This window comes from Physeter macrocephalus, chromosome 8 (assembly GCF_002837175.3).
Source record: "Physeter macrocephalus isolate SW-GA chromosome 8, ASM283717v5, whole genome shotgun sequence".
Classification (NCBI taxonomy): domain Eukaryota; kingdom Metazoa; phylum Chordata; class Mammalia; order Artiodactyla; family Physeteridae; genus Physeter; species Physeter macrocephalus.
In genome coordinates, this window is record NC_041221.1 from 131,176,867 (window position 1) to 131,193,784 (window position 16,918).

Here is a 16,918-nt window from a genome sequence, read left to right on the forward strand (position 1 = left end):
GCTAGGCCAGAGAGCCAGCTCCCTTCTCTGAAGAAGGGATCAGAAGGACCCTGCAGTTGCCAGTGGGCAGCCATCCATGGGAGCGAGTGGACTGAGCTTTGCCCTCTCTGAGGTGGAGGGTAGGGTGCGAAGGTGCTGAAGGACAAAGTAGACAAAGCCCCTTTCTGTCTCCCAGGATCCCCTTGGTATGTCCCCAGAACTGGGTCTGGAGGGTGGGTGTGGACAGTGTGTTCTAGGGGAGCTGGGTGCCCCCTGGGACACTTGGAATTGCAGGTGGGCAATGATGGGTGTTGGAGGAGGGTTAGGCTCCCCCATGATTGGAGAAGTAAGTTTGAGCATCTGTGTATACAAAATCATTTTTGTCATGGCAGTTACTGTCCCTGAGAAGGCATCAAAGTTAATGAGAGATAGGAAAGAGTGGGGCTCTGACCCCCGTTTAAAATGGTTTAACAGTGTGCAGCTCTTGTTTTCTGAATGTCTGGCCTTCCCGACACAAGCAGGCTCTGAGGACAGGTTTTCCAGCCGAAATATGATTAAATTGTATTAGCATCTTATTACATACACGCCTTAGTGGTCTGCCTCAGACAGGGAGAGTTTTTGTTTCTCTTTGAAAGATTGTGTCTGGAATGGTAAATTGCCTGCTTGAAAGCCTCCCCACCCCCCCTTTTTTTAAGGAGGAAGACGAAATCCTGCTGTGTGTGGTGGCAGGCTGGGTAGGCCTGGTGGCCCCCAGAGAGGAGAGGCCAGAGGCCAGGTTGGGGTGTTTTAACTGCCTAGGGAGCTGCTGCAGTAGCAGGCCTGAAAGGCCCACTGTTTCCAGGGTCAGCTGGAAGGGCGTTAATGGAGGCCCAGGGTGTTTATTTGAGTTTATTTGTGGAGAGGTCTTTAAAAGGGGGCTGGCATTGGGCATTGGTGTTTCAAGTCCAGACCCGAGGCCCCCACTAAGACCAATGGCTAGTGTTGCCAAGAAAACATCTGCCACCAAATTGCTGCCCTATTACTGAGTTGACATTGATCGTTAGCCAGGAGCCCAACCAAATAAAGCCTCCTGGAAAATGTGTGAGGTTAAGACAGGGAAGGCGGGCTATGCAAACGGGACGAAATCTTGGGCTGGGGTGTTTGCTCCAGCAAGCTGCGAGCAGGCCAGCTGGGCTGTGTGGTCCCACACTTCTAGAGGGAGGAGACAAGAACACACTCAGCACTCCATGTGTACCAAGCCCCTGTTACGTGCTGGGGCGCCAGCAGGGATCCAAACAGTTCCGCTTTTTACTCTCGTGGAACGTATATTCCCAAGGAGAAGGACATTCAACAAGTAGCTCAACAAACACAAATTGTGATGGGTGCTCTGAAGAAGCTGGCTGATTGGGTGGTGGGATTTCTGTAGATAAGGCAGCTGGCATAGACCTCTGTGACGTTTAAGCTGAAACTTGAAGGGTGAAAAGTCAGACGTGCCTAGGCTGCGTAGACCATTCCAGGCAGAGAGCACACCTGTGCACAGGTCTTGAATCATGGACTGTTTGGTTTGTTTCGGGAAACGAAAGGAGGCCAGTTTGGCTGGGAAGTGGTGAGGATGGGGGCGGTGGTCAGCATGTGGTAGGCAGGGGTAAGATCACGTAGGGTCTTATGGTCAGAAGCTTGAGTTTTGCCCTTTGAGCAGCAGGAAGCCTTTGAAAGATTTTAAATAGGGCATGACATGTTCTGATTTATGCTTTTTGAAGTTTATTCTGGCTGCTGTGTGGATCTTGGATTATGAGGGAGCTATAGCAGAAGCTGGAAGATGAATGAGGAGTCCTGCAAGAGATGAGACTGGCTTGGACCAGTATGGTAGCAGTAGAGATAGGGGAAAGGTGCGTGGATTCTCACTGTGTCCTGGAGGGAGCGCCCACTGGACTTGCAAGGGTTGGCGGTGGGGCGGAGGAGGCTGTGGGCTGCTGCTCATTGAGGGGACTCAAAGAGGGGACCCGAAGGAGAGCCGTGTGTGTCTCCGTGCTGGGGATGGTGTGGGAGAGCAAGTGGGCTGGTGGCAATGGTAGGAAAAGGGGACACTTTTCTTTCCCAGAGTCTTCTTTGTAGGTAAGGTTTCAGGAGCACTTTCTGTCCCTAAAAGCAAGTGCCTTGTGACCCCGAGGTATTTTCCCAGAGCAGACCTTGCTTTGGGAGAGGTTGGGGGAGGCAGTGGAAAAGGAAAACCAGAGGCCAAGACCATGTCTTGGCACTCCCATCCCCCACCTGCGTGTATGGCCCTCGATTTCAGCTTTGGTAAAAGAGTCCTCCCTCTCCCCTTTGCTGGTTTGGAGAGGGCCTTCATGGGGCAAAAGGCTATGCCGCAGGGGAGCCCAGGCCTCATCTGGGGCTTCATTAGCCACTGACAGTAGAGGCTCACCTGAGGCACGGAGGCCTTTGGAACAGACTTGGTTCAAAGGAAAGAAGCAAAGCAGTGGTTTCCCCCTGAAGCCTAGTTATTATTCCAGTTAAGCCACCGCAGAATCTGCTCCCTTAATAACACCCTGTTAAGGAGGACTCTGGGGTGTTTCATGGAGGGCAGGTTGGACGGGCGGCTGGCTGAGGGTGGGGTGCAGGTCTGCACGCCGACAGAGCACTCTGGTCCTAGGCAGTGAGAAGGTCATTGGCAGTCAAGAGGTCCTGTTGTAGGGGACCTTGCTTACTGTACAAGCTCACTGCCTCGCTGAGGAGGTCTTCAGGTGGGCGCTGGTTAGGAGGACTGTCCACCTGGCCCGAGTCCGCTGTGCAATTAAGAACCAGCACTCATACGGAGTGCCAGCCACTGTGCTCAGGGCTTTATACTGCTCTCATTTACTCACCAGCTGATTCTGGCCCACAGATGTGTTTAGTTTGGCCCTCTCAAAGTGTTTTAAAAATCTGACTCAGTTGCCAACATTTTAAGTTCAGGAGATTTATGTAAAATTCCAGATCCAGTTTGTGTCCTTTGGGAGGTATGTCTTTTCCAAGGTCCCTGGTCTAGTGAGGGGGGCAGGTAGGACTTGAACTTGGCCTCCCTGAATCCAGTGCTCCTGCTTTATATGCTGTGAGAGAGCCTGGCTTGCAAGTGCCCCTTTGCTGGAAAGGAAGAGAAATACAATTCATGTAGAGGATTGCAGGAGAAAACAGGTGGGTGCACTTAGAGCACCTCTCCCCCTACTCCTGTTCCACCTGTGACAGGGCTGGGTTGGCAAGATGTAGGTTAGAGTCAGAGTTCTGTTAAAGTCACCTCATCACACTCAGACCCTGGAGGACATCAAGGATGGGCAGCTGTGGGTGGTGGAGCATTATTGCCCCATTCAGTGTATGACCTGAGCCACTGGGCTGCTTGCACTCTGCTGCACAGAGGCAGGGTAGCCTAAAGGTCAAGAACATGGTCTCCTGAGTCAGACCTCTTACGAGCACTGTGATCTCGGGCAAGTCACTTAACCTCTGAGCTTCATTTTCCTCAGCTGCAAAAGGGAAGCAGCCATCAGGCCCACCAGCACCAAAGGGCTGTTCTGAGGCCTCAGTGAGGTCCCTGTGTACCAGGACGCACCCCCTCCCCAAGCAATGGGTGCTTAGCAGTTTTAGCTCCTGTTCCTGCCTCCTTGGCGTCCATGCTACCACCAGGCATCCCTCCATACCCCCACACCCTCTAGAGAGCACTTTGCCTGCACCTTTGGAGCTGGGCAGCAAGCAGCCCCAGTGAACCTTCCTGTCATCCTGATCCTGCTACTGGGGACACAGGGGTGGAGAGAAGCTCCTGGCTAAGGTCAAGTATGAGGCAGGAGGGTACTTCTGAGTAGCTCAGAGTTCTGGGTAGTCACACCCCACCTTAGAGAGCCAATGCTCCCTGGTCTCTGCAGGGCCACAGTCAAATAAGGTGACCCCCAGGCTTGGGCATGAGCAGACTTGGGATGACAGCAGGTGGCAAATGGGATTCCGAGTGGGGCTGGGGAGCCTGGCTGGCCTGCAGCTGAGACGGGCAGCGGGGCTTTTTCCCTACTGACGCTGGCTCCTTGTCCTTTGCTGTGGACAGTGAGGCAGCCCAGGGTCTAGACTGACAGGAGCACGGTGGAAAGTACTCTGGGCCCTGAGGCCCAGGTCTCTTCTCACGTTAGGACTCGGCCACTGACTAGCTGTGAGACCCGGGGCCGGTTAACAAGCCACTCAGTGTGCTCCCCTCCAAGAGGGGACAAGAGCAGGCTCTGCCACCCAGTACGCTGCAGGATTAGAGGAAATAGTGGGTGGGAAAGCACTTCCAAGAGGCAGGAGCTGACAGGGGCACAAAGGCAGCTCAGTGTGGGCTCAGGGATCAGACCACGTGGATTCAAATCCCAGTTCAGCCAGTCACTAGCAGGACAAGGCACTGAGCCTCCTCCGTAAAAGAAGCTAATAGCTCACAACTCCCCAGGTTGTTAGGAACTGAGATAGCATGGGTAGGGGAAAGAGCTCAGTATGGGAGAGCTGCCCTTCCTACCTTGAAGTTAAATACTGTAGTGGAGAGAAAGTTGGTTTTTACTTTTATCTGGAGAAGGACATTGAGGGGAGGGAGGGCAGCCCAGCCCAGCCCAGCCCGTTCACCCTGGGTCTGGTGTGGCTCAGGGACCCAGCTTGCAGCCTCCCTGCCCCCACCCCATTTCCACAGCCCTCTGGCTGCTGCTCTCAGTATGTGCCCTCAGTGCTGTCTGGACTGGCTTGTCCCTCAACTCCGATAACCTGGTCCTCCTGGAAGAGTCAGTCTTGTTTCCTGTGCCCTCCCTCCTCAGCACCCAGCAGGGTACCACTTGTAACTTGCAGGTGAGAGTGGATTCTTCGGTAGGCCTGAGTTTCTTTGAGTGGAAGCTGGCACTGGGCAGGTCCTGGTCTCTGTTCATTCTGGGGCTGCTAACCCCCCTTGCCCTCCCTCGTCTTTGACCAGACCCTCCGTTGTCTGAGGCTCTGGGCTCAGGAGGTGGGAGATGCCGCCCCCTCTCCCAGCCCCAGGGCCCATGTAGGTGGGCAGGGAGAGGGTGAGGCTGGTGAGGAGAAGGCTAGGGCACCACCTTGTTCTCACTCTTTCTCTGCAGTGGGGTGAGTGTGGGGAGGTAGGTTATTGGGCAATTTTCTGAGAGATTGAGGATTTCCCGAGCCGCCTGTGAGTATAATGGGGCCTGCCTTTCATTGCAGATGGAAGAGAAGAGGCGAAAGTACTCCATCAGCAGCGACAACTCTGACACCACCGACAGTAAGGCCTTCCATCTGGGGCTCCTACAGGGAAAGTGTTTGCATAATTATCAGGCCCACAGGCCCAGATGGGGGGACAGTGCCCCATGGTCTCAATGCTGATGAAAGCATAAATCAGGCCAGGTCCCTCTTCTCCTAAGAAAATCCCCACACCACTGTGGCCTCCAGGGCCTTGCTGTCCTCTTTACTCTACTCCCCTTTACCCTCTAGCTCTCAGCCCCATGTGTTTTGCTCTGGTTGGAACAGATCAACTCCCCTCTGGGCCTTTGCCTATGCTGTTCTTGGCTGCTAGGAACACACCCCTCTCCCTCTGGCCCTGCCGTTGGGTCAGGACCCTGTAGAAGTGTCCACACAACAGATAAAAAACCTGTCACTCTTCATTATAGTGACCTGATAAGTATCATTTCCTAACCAAGTATCATTTTCTTATTAAGGTAAGCTCCTTGATAAGAGGGGTCATGTCTTGCTGACTGCTGTATCCAGCTAGATCGGGCACATAATAGGTGATCAGTAAATGTTTGCTGAAAAAAATTAATGAAGGAGTCTGACCTTCATGGGATCTTGGCAGCAGAACCTCAGTGTAGACTTGTGCGGGGGCTGGGTGCGCCAGCCCTGGATATGGGGGGTGGGGCACTGTTACAGAGAAAACGGGGCTTAGGGAGCCTCTTCTGAAATACGGAGGCAAAAAGGGAGGTTTGTGTCAGGTGAGGGCTTTTTTCTGGTACTAGAAGGCAGCTCTTCTTAGATGCCCTAGGAACCTGGGCCTGCATGAGCCAGTCGGAGTAAAGAGTTCCATTCTGCCCTGTGTAGGAGAGACACTCTGCCGGGAAGATCCCACTTAGTGGTGCCTTCCGGTGAAAGCCCAGGCTGAGGAAGAGCCTGCACTGCCAGGGAGGCCGGGCCTGGAGCCCTGCAGCTGTAGACCTTAGTTTGTTCACGTATGTGGTGAGCAACTGGGATTGGGGAGATCTCCAAGGCCCCTTAGAGCTCCCGGAGTTCTCTAATCCCCCGGAGCCTGAGGACACATGCACTAGAATAAGAAATCAGGTCCCAGCCCCTTCTCTCCCTCCAGGTTTCACTCATTGTCCTTTGGGGTCTGTTTGCTCAGCTTGGCTGTGGTGTCTGACCTGGCCCACTGTTCCTCCCTGCAGTAGTAGAGCACAGCATCCGGCCCTTTGTGGCTGCAGTCACGCTGCCTGTGGCCTGTTTCAGTAGAGCCAGGAAGAACTGCATCCTCTGCTTGTAACTTTATTTCAGGTAAAGGAACCCTTGAGGGCCAGGCGCCCACAAGGGAGAGCATCTGGGCAGCTGAGCCCTGTTTCTGCATTGGAGTTGGGCCAGGCTGAGGCATCCTCCCTTTTCACCAGTCCCCACCACTACCCATCCGTAGCTGCTGCTCCTTTGACCCGTAGGAGTGGGGGCCAACCTGAGCGTAGTCCAGCGAGGGCCTCTAGAGCCTAATGATAATAGGTAATCTTTATCAAGGCAGTGCTGTGTGCCAGAGACCGTGCTAAGACTTTACAGGCATGATATCATTTAATTCTGACAACAACTCTTTGAAGATAGTTATTCTCTGCCCCCATTTTATAGAAAAGCAAGCTGAGGCTCAGAGAGACGTAAGTCATTCGTCCAGCGTGAGGAGCTAGTAAGTGGCTGAGCCAGGGCTCAAGGTTAGTCTGTGGGTCTACTTCAGAGCAGCAGTCTTCCCACTACCTTGTCTCGCCTCTGCATACCCACTGGGCATCATCCCAGAGTGTCTAATCAGCAGTGGGGGTGGAGAGTGGCCACAGAAGTCTTATTATAGCCCTCCTTAACCAAGGAGGAATCAGAGGACCAGAGAGGGCAAGGCACTTGTCACGGATCACACACAGGAAGCTAATACTGAGTCCTTGTCCAGCTGCCTGTCACCTCCCAGGCCTCTTCTGGTTGGTGAGTAGGGGAGGCATCATGTCCCCATTCATCACTGGAAAGGCCCAGAGCAGGGCCAGTCCACCAGGTGCTTACAGAGGTCTCCACCTCCTGAACATTCAAGCCAGAGCTTTCCTGACAGGCTTCCTTTCCTTGGACATGGGTGGGTGGTGTTCCTGGCCTTCCAGGGGCCCCTCATGGGCTGTGCTCTCTCTGCAGGTCACGCTACATCTGCATCAAGATGCTCCAAACTGCCCAGCAGCACCAAATCAGGCTGGCCCCGGCAGAACGAAAAGAAACCCTCAGAGGTGGGTAGTGACGAGTATCCTGGAGAAAGACGAAACCAAACCGAGGTAGAAAGGAGAGGGAGGGATGTATGGGGGAAGTGCAGATATATGGTGGGGGGGAGAGGATTCCTGGCAGAGGGTGCAGTCATTGCAGAACAAGACCAGTATGGCTGAGTAGAGTGCATGGGAGGAAGGGGTGGGGGAGCCCGTTCTCATAACCTTGTAGGTTGTTGTAAAGATGTTCCTATTGATCTGAGTGAGAGGAGAAGCCTTTCAAGGATCATAAGCAGGGTAATAATATAGTCTGCTGTTTTAATGAAAGGTCCCACTGGCTGCTGTGAGGAGAAGGGAATATGAGGGGGCAAAGGGTGGGAGCGGGGAGGACTCTTTGGCAGTTGTCCAGGAAAGAAATGATGGCAGTAGAGTAAGAAACAGTAGGACCTGGGACCTTCTGGAGGTTGAGCCAAGAGTGACAGGATTTGCTGATGTAGGGATGAAGGGTGGAGTCCTCAAGGTCATCCACTCCTTATTATGCCCATTTCACATGCATCTGCCCTTTAAGCCTTCCTTACCTTGACCCTGTTTCTTAGGACAGGTAGAGGGACTTATGGCCTCTGGAGCTGTGGAGAAGAGCTTTGGGGGTGGGTAGACAAATGGACATGCGATCCTGCCTCTGCAGCCCCTGAAAAATTGCATCCTAGAGCCTCATCGCTCCCTCTTAGGTCTTTCATGCATTGCACTGGGCACAGAAGAGACCCTTGGCACAAATGAGGCTGCCAGAGCATTGAGTACCCAAGAAGGGGGTTGCTTTTGAATCGGACGCTTAAGAGAGAGATTGTTCTGCAGCCCACAGAGTAGCCAGGCACTGGGCTAGACACTACTTTTTTAACCCTCCTGTTATAATAAGGAAATTGAGGATCCTAAGGTTATACAGCCAAGATGTGAGGTTCTTGGGGCCAACTGCGCCAAGGGTGGGAAGGCTTAGAGTTCTGGGGCAGAGCACTTGGCCCGGGCTGAGGGAGGATATCTTTGTTCTGAGCCTGGCAACCTCCTCTCCCCTCCCTCACTGCAGGGGCCATCCTGGAGCTGCTATCATTAGCCAGTCCCTAGAGGGGGTCTTCCGAAGAACCTTGCATTTGAAAAAGGACTCCCCGCCTCCTCCGGGAGCTGGCCTACCCTGAGACTCTCCTTTTGTGGGGTTGGGGGTGGGGACACCTTTGAGACCTGAAACCTCCCTTTCCCATCCCCCAACCTAGTGTCCTCCCATGGCCCTCTAGGGGAGCGGTGGAGATGGAAGGAGATATCTCCAGGAATGCAGTCAGGACTGGAATGAAAGCAGGGGGTGAGGTGGGCATGGGAGGATGCTGTTCTTGAGGCTCTTGGCACTTTCTGGTCTAGCCCTGCTCACTGGGTGGAAGGCATGTGCTCATGTGCACTGGGAAGTAGGATGCAGAGTGTGCTAGGGCCCTGGGAGTCCCTGGGACCACCCCTCCACCCCTCTACCCCCACCCCCATCTTGAGAGCTGCAGGGGCTCCCAGTTACTACTAGGGTTGGATTAGTAAAACAATAGCCATCTTTTGTGCCTTCCTGGTCCTGGAAGGCAGGAATTGTTCTGCCTGTTTTGAAGCTGAGGAACCTGCCTCTCAGAATCCCACCTGCCCCTGCTTTCAGGGGCTATTCAGATTGGAGAAAAGAGGGGAAGTTCTGGGGAGGCCCTGGGGCTGGCTTAATCCCTTCCCCTGACTCTCCCTTCAAGCCCCAGTGGGAGGAAGGGCCTCCTCTCAGGGCGGAGATCCCTGGGGCAGTGCTGCCATCTACACCGGGGATAGGCAGGCAGGCTGGGGGGAAACAGGTGTCAAGCAAAGGCTGAGGGGAAAGGGTGATTTGCATGGGGCTGAAAATTCCCCTGCCTCTTGGGTTTTCCAGCGCAGGGCCTTTGAACCTTTCCCCACCTAAAAATAGAGTCAAACCATTGCAAGGGTGTTGATCCCCAGCCCTGCTGGGGACTGGCCATGCACGGCCCTGGGTTCAAACCCAGGAGCCTCTGCAGGGGGCTCTGAGGCCTGACTGGAGACACCCTCCCTCAAGTCTTAGGCTCCAGGAGAGCTGAGGAAGTCTTCCCCGCCTTGAACTGTCGCCAAGGACAGGCTTTTCCTCCCACAGCAGGCTGGAGAGCAGCCTGTGAGGTTTCCCTCGTCCCCTAAGTGAGGAGGCTGAGCCATAGCCGGCATAAATTCCAAGTTATCGTGGGGCAGAGAGGAAACCATCAATGAAAGCTTCCAAATTATTTGGCTCATGAGAAGGCGGAGATGAAAGCGAGGATTTGGCGGCAGATAACGTTTGCAGTAAATCTCTTCACTGGGCTGTCCCTTCTCTTTCTGTGCATGGGCTGGAGAGAAAGGCCTTTATAATCTGCTGGAGCTGGGGGCCGAGGGCTGTGGACACCTGGTAAAAAAGCATCTGGAGTCCCTTCTGCTCAGTCCCCAGAGTAAGAAGCCGGTGGGGTCGTTTTCAGGCTGCTCACACGGTCTGCTCCCAGTCTGGCCCAAGTTCCCAGCCTCAGTGCTTGCAAGTTGATGTGTGTGGTGCAGGAGTCCCTTCCTGGTGGCTGCAGAGCCACGGGACCCATGGTTTACTTCGTCTCCTCATCTGTGAAGGTGGACAGTGATGGGTGGAGATTTGAGGATTAGGAGTATTTAGCATAGCAGCAGCACTGGCACGTAGAGAAGCCACCAGCTATGGAAAGAGCTGGGGTTGGGTTTAGGCGACACTGGCAGGGCTGCCCCTGGAATGACCTGTGCGCTCTGAAGGTGCAGATCAAGGAGCGCCCTATACACCAGAGGGAGGTGCCCCGGGCTGGAACAAAGTGCTCTGACCAGGAGTCAGGACCCTGGACAGGGCCGAGGCCTTGAGGCCCAGCTTCCCTCTGGCCCTTAACCAGTGGGTGGCCTCCCTCATCCTGAGTGAAAGGGGATTGCAGGCCTCAGTACTGGGGGCTGAAAGAACAGGCCCTGGGATTCCTGGGAGGCTGGGTTAGGATTTTTGGTGGAAGTACACTGAGTCTGAAGTTGGCCCCAGGATCCCGTTTGGCAGTGGAGGGGAAAGGTGGGGCTGACCCCAAGAACACAGGCTGCTGCCTTCCTCTGTTCTGCCTGCCAGCAGGATCCCAACAAAGCTGAGATCTGTCCCTTGGGGCTTGAGTCGACCAGGCTAGTCCTGAAGGAGAGGAAGGGATTAGTCTGGTTGGGGAGGTGATATTAGTACATAAACCGTGCTGAGGCCTTGGGTTTCTGGCCTGGCCTGTCTCACCAAATAGCATGAACATAACTTAGTGGGTCATATCTGTGAGAGCCTGATAGAGATCACAGACCAGAGATTATTTTTTTACATACCAATATCAGACCCCCATCCCTTATCATTCCCAAGAATTCTGACTTAAATGTTCTGGAGTAGGGCCCCAGGTACCTGTACTTTTTAAAAGCCCTCCTGCTGGAAGCCAGGCTTAAGAACTACTACCATAGGGTAGGAATAAAGACGCAGACGTAGAGAATGGACTTGAGGACACAGCGGGCGAAGGGGAAGCTGGGACGAAGTGAGAGAGTAGCAGTGACATATATACACTACCAAATGTAAAATGGATGGCTAGTGGGAAGCAGCCGCATAGCACAGGGAGATCAGGAGATCAGCTCGTGCTTTGTGACCACCTGGAGGGTGGGATAGGGAGGGTGGGAGGGAGGGAGACGCAAGAGGGAAGAGATATGGGAACATATGTGTACATATCGCTGATTCACTTTGTTATACAGCAGAAACTGACACAACATTGTAAAGCAATTATACTCCAATAAAGATATTAAAAATAAAAAATAAAAAGAACTACTGCCATAGACCTTTTCCCCTGATCTGCTAAGACAGGAGTTCCTGGCTTGGTCCTCCCTGGAAGTTGAGGGAGGAAGGGAAGGCCTTCCAGCCTGGGTCCGTGACCTAAACAAAGGCTGGGAGTGTGGGTAGGAGCATCCCGCAGCTCACCCCTTCTCCCAGAGCAGCCAGGGGACTGACAGGTTGCTGCCAAGCCCTCCGCCTGGCATAGGTGGGAAGGGCAGTTTGAGAAGAGACCCGGAGGCCATCCCGTGGTTTGGAGGCTGCTGTTTGAAGCTGTATCTTCCTCAGGCCTGGGACAGAGAGGCAGCTGGAGGGGCAGTCCGAGAAGTGAGGGTTTCCCCTAGGCAGGCTGTCTTGAGGTAGAAAGCTGAAAACTGTGTTTTCAGGAAGTCAGGAGTCCCCAGAAGTCATCCAGTGGGCAGGGACATAGGTCTTTAGGACCCTAGAACTAGTGATAGTGATTAAACTCAGCAGACACTTGAGAGCACCTACTAGGCCAAGCCTAGTGCTAGGGGCACAGAAAATGCAGGCCCTATCCCTGGGGAGCTTGTCCTCTGACTGTTAGCAGGATGCAGGTGCTCTACAGGAAAGTGTCCGTTATGAGAGGTGCAGCCGCTTTGCCACTAAGGAGCTCTGTGACCTTGGGCAAGTGACAGTTTCTCTCTGAGCCTCAGGGTCATCATCTATAGAGCCCTGCCCTGCAGTTACTGTTCTGTAGATGGGACTGTCCTGTCCTGAGGCCTGTGGAGCCTGAGGGTGGGGGAGATCCCAGACGTGAGTGGAAGTGAAGCTGGCCTCCCTGGGATGGAAGCCTGGATGGTCCCAGAACAGGGTGGACAGGAGCTGGCCTCCTTTTTAGGCCCTGGTGACAAACTGTATATACCCCTAGATGAGAGAATGGGGCTTCTCTGCAGGTCCACAGGGGCCCTTCACCAGTGCTCAGCCTTTCACCCCTGGGACAGGGCCCAGGAGAAGGAGGTGACCCTGTGAACAGCCTCTGCCACCATTGGAGGAGTGTCTTCCTGACCCAGGGTCTGTGAAAGTTCCTCTATAAGGATGGCCTTCCCTAGGAAAGGCAGCGAGTGGAGAGTGAGAATGCAGTATATCTGCTTGACCCATTGCTTTTGAAAATGGACCCCTTCCTCCCTGGGTGAAGGCAAGGGTGACCAGATTGTGCTGGGGTGCAAAGCCACAGGATAAATAAGGTGCATTCTTGGAGGAGCCAGAGGTGTTACCCAAATGTTTGAAATAACATATTTTATATTAAAACAATGATGACGTATGCTGTAGCAAAATGCTCCCAAACTTGAGAGGTAAAACAGGAGGCTCCAAAAAAAAAAAAAGTTTTTTGCTTGCTCCTGTGGTTTTTATTTATTTATTTATTTATTTATTTATTTATTTATTTTTAACATCTTTATTGGAGTATAACTGTTTTACAATAGTGTGTTAGTTTCTCCTTTACAACAAAGTGAATCAGTTATACATATACATATGTTCCATATCTCTTCCCTCTTGTCCCCTGTGGTTTTGAGTGGTGTTTCTAGCCAACAGTTCCTCTGCTACCCTGGGAAGCAGGCAGGCAGTGAGGGGAGCCCTTCCACTGGGCTAAGCGCCTGCTCTCTGAGCCTCCTACTGCCTTCCTCTGGGGTGGGGGGCAGAATCCACTTCTCGTATAGTTGGAAACATTGCTGCTCCCGCCAACTGGAAAGGCCTCCTGGCCTCTGGGACTTGTCTTGCAAAAGAAATGTGTGTAATAAATTCTCTTTAAGAGCAGGAAGTGCTGTTATCCTTGTGAAAGAGAAAGAGTTGTTGAGTGTGTGTGTGTGTGTGTGTGTGTGTGTGTGTGTGTGTGTGTGTGTGTGTAAATGTCTGACCAAATTAGCCTAGTGGTAGCTTGAATGGGACTGGGAGGCTATTTCCAGAGCCCTTCTCTGGTGTTTTAGGCCTAATTTTAAGTATCTAACTATGCTCTTGGCTGAGATACTCTTTATCAGTTTCCAGCCCAAGAAAGAGATTTTTTTTTTAAAGAAGAAATAGCTGACTGGTTTGCAGGCAGCATTACATTGGTTAAAGGACAATGCAGACCTTAGACAAGTGGATTAACCTCTCTGAGTCTTGGTCTCCACATCTGTAAAGTGGGAGTAATATGAATTGGGTGAGATTGTATATATATAGCATTTAGCACAGCACCTCGCATACTATAACAGGGCAATCACTTTTCACTATTAGCTGTTCAGAGGTGCTCAGAAAAAAACTGTGATTTCAAATGAGGTACTGGTAGTAATTTTACTTGGCTCTTTCAGGACAGACTGTCAAACATCCTTTGGGAGATTAGAGGGGGCACTCCTAGCTTTGCATTGGGACTTTTGATGTGGACAGAGTCAAGGAGAGGCAGTCCTGGCCAAAGCCATTTTCATTGGCTTTGGCACAGTGACCAAGAACAGTTCCTGAGTTCCACCTGGAAGAATCCTTTGGGCCAGCCCTCTGTCTGCACTCTCTCCTAGGAGGACAGGACAGGAAGTTTCAGAGTTTAGTCATACTTCAGACCAATCCTGGGGTTCATTCACTTACTCACTCACTTGTTCCACAAGCATTTTTTGAGTACCTGCTATGTGCCAGGCACTGTGCCACAAACAGGCACAATGATAAGCACGACACATGTAGTCTCTGCCTCTCTCAGCTTGATTATTAGAGGAGATGGACATTAAACAAATAATTATACAAATAATCATATTCTGTAATTATGATAGGTGTTGGAGCTTTTCCTTAAGTGACTGAACTTCCCCTTGTGCCTCTTGGTCTGAAATACACTATGATATAATACTTAAGCCTTGAGAAAAGGAAGCAGAAACTAAGGTCCCAGGATGAAATGTTCAAGTAACATTCATAAATCTTGTGATCATATACAGAAACTCTTAGCATAGCAGAGTGAAAGTTGCCTGTTGTCATTGTCTTTATTTGCTTTTTGGACATCATGTCAGACTCCAGACATGACATGCTTTCTGGCATAGCCCGTTTTTGGTTCTTCTGGGGAAACAGGTACAGAAAGCTCGATAGACTTTTCAATGCTTGTGGTCTGCAGTCTTGGGAGAAGGAACTAGGGGGCAAGCCACGTGCAGTTTCCCCGGATCTGGGCAGAGCAGGGTCTTCAGCTCCCTTCAGAGCTGTGTTGGTACCTCTGGCACTCAAATTGGTTATACTAGATTAGAGTTTTAGACCTTTAAACATTCTTCATACTGTTTGAAGAAGCTACAATTAACATCTCCCAAGCAGCTCAGCAGAACTTGGTTGCTAGGCAGCAGACCTTTAAAGACAATTTGTCAATTTCTGCCAAAAGAGAAAAATAGTAAACATTCACATTCTTAGAAAGTTGCTTGTTTTCCAGCTTCCAACTTCCTTGCCATGGCAAGGCCTCCAGTTTATCAGTGTCCATTTTATTCCTTATTTAGTTTTCATAAATAATTCAGAGGCATTTTAGGAGAATAATCGAGCCTCTTTTTAAGCCTAACCTTTGGCAGTTGAAAACAGAAAGATGTTTGGGTTGCTGTATTTGTGGACAGGTTTTATATGAATGTACAGGGGTTCCTTTGGAAGGTACAGAGTACCAAGCTGTAGCCTTGGGCAGCTACCCAGAAAGGTGGTAGCAGACCCATGGGAGGCTCTTGAGTCATTCAGCCTTAGTCAGCACCTAGCATGTGTCAGGCCCTGCGTGCACTGCTGCAGCAAGAGACGAGGTGATTCCAGTACAGGGGCTGTGGAAGTTCAGAGGAGCCCAGAACTCAGCCTGGCATCAGGGAAGGCTTCCCAGAGCAGATGTGGGCTGGACTAATACCCTAAGCATGAAACAGGCTGCCCCCATTTTGGCAGGGAGAAGAGTGTCCCAGCAGGGTCCTCTCATGTGCCAATGGTGAAAAGTACTTGGGAGGGAGACTACCCGTGCATCCTTGTCGCCATGGGGCCTGGTAGACTCTGCAGCTCAGCCTGAGGACAGTGGGAAGACAGTAGACAGCCACTGGAGAGCTTGGAACTTGCAAAGGTCACTGTCTGATTTGCATATTCCAGCCCTTGGGGAAACCACTTGATTTGGCTTAGGGTTAACTGAAGGGCATTGGCAATGAGCAGGTGGCCAAGAGGGGCTGGGGTTGTGCAAGGGTGCTGAATTGCTCAGGTGTTGTCTGTCTGGGTTCCTTTGCCACTTCCAACATGAAGGACCTTGTGTAGGTTATTAAACTAACCTGAGTCCCGGGTTTCTCAACTGTAAAATAGGGATGATGGTAGCACCCACCTCACAGAGTTGGTATAGGGACTAATAATTCAAGAACAGCCATTAGACTGGCGCTGGGCACACAGTGCTCTTTAAGTGTTGACTGGTACCATTAAGATAGTGCTGCCCTTCCTGTGCTTCCATCAGTCCTCTGCCCAAAATGGCCACTGGTGTCCAGTCTGCCCCCTGCTGCCTGAGTGACCGCAGATGAAACTTGCAACTCTCTTGAGACTGGATTCTTTCTCTCTCTCTCTCTCTCTCTCTCTCTCTCCCCTGAATCTCCCTGACTGAATTGAGCACGGGATCACTTCCCGCTCTTGAGTTCTCAATGCCAAGCCTGTTCCTAGGTCAGGGCCACCTCTCCCCCCGCTGGTGTGGCTTGGCACTCTGTCTGTGCCTTACAGACTGAGCTGCCTCTTGCTCCATTCAGTCCACGTGCTTGGGTTATTTCAGCTCTGGATATATCCATGATGTGTATCACCTGTTCATGGGGGTTCAAAAAACATTGCCAAGGAGCCAGCTGGGGCCCTGAAGGGCCCTTTTATTCATTCATTCATTTAATCATCCACTCAGTCACTATTTATTGAGCACCTACTATGTGCCAGTCACCCTGCCAGGCATTGAGAATGTTGCAGAGACTAGGACAGGTGTGGCAAGAGAGATGACAAAAAGCAAGCAACATGCATACCCCAGTTAATTTTCAGGAGTATAAGTACTGAGACATGAGGCAGAATGATGGGCTGGAAAGTGGCTCTGTCGGGTGGTTGGCGGCCCTGAGTCAGGGTGATCAGGGTGATCCCTCAGAGGTGACATTTAAACTACAGCCCAGGATCAGGGAACAACAAGAGGTTTCAAACTCACCTCTGCCTTTTTGGAGGGGCACACAGTGACACTCGGCTCTTGAACGGTTGATTTCCAGTGCAAGATGACAGGCTTTCACTGTTGGGCGGTTCCTTTTGGCATCGGAGCAACAGGGCATTAGATGTCGTACCATGTGGCTTGCCAGGGTTGGGAGAACTTTGAGACAGTCACCAGTCCACTGGGGGTTCAGTTTACCCCCACCAGGTCCTATACTGGGCCCCAGAGGGAAATAACCCAGCCCCAGCCAGCAAAGGGAGGTGCCGAAGGATACCACAGAAGCACCCAGTACCTGAGTTTGTGTTCTTCTGTCAGCCGTCTTGCTACTTGCTAATAAGATTTGCAAATTATCAGGGCTGTGAAATCTTTGCACATTTCATCTTCTGTTTAATTAGCATTTAATCGTAATCTCATTTTAATTTTTTCACACTGGCACCCTAATTAAATGTTAGGGTGTTAGTCTTAACAATTAAATTATATTGGCAAATAGAGTCCTCAAGAAACTTGACCTTT

The 16,918-nt window shown here is 51.7% G+C and overlaps 1 protein-coding gene across 10 annotated transcripts in view; it reads left to right on the forward strand.

Moving 5' to 3' along the window:
• The window catches only part of JADE2 (jade family PHD finger 2), a 122,089-nt gene that overhangs the window by 78,487 nt on the left and 26,684 nt on the right, over positions 1–16,918 (forward strand). For 8 of the 10 annotated variants that reach the window (XM_028493241.2, XM_028493248.2, XM_055086769.1 and 5 more), the window contains 2 exons: positions 5,152–5,209; positions 7,336–7,424. In XM_028493241.2, the coding sequence (XP_028349042.1) occupies positions 5,152–5,209; positions 7,336–7,424 (147 nt within the window). Of the gene's footprint in view, positions 186–1,718; positions 1,848–5,151; positions 5,210–7,335; positions 7,425–16,918 lie in introns of all 10 variants that reach the window. The other 2 variants (XM_028493242.2, XM_028493243.2) reach the window with 2 other exon arrangements.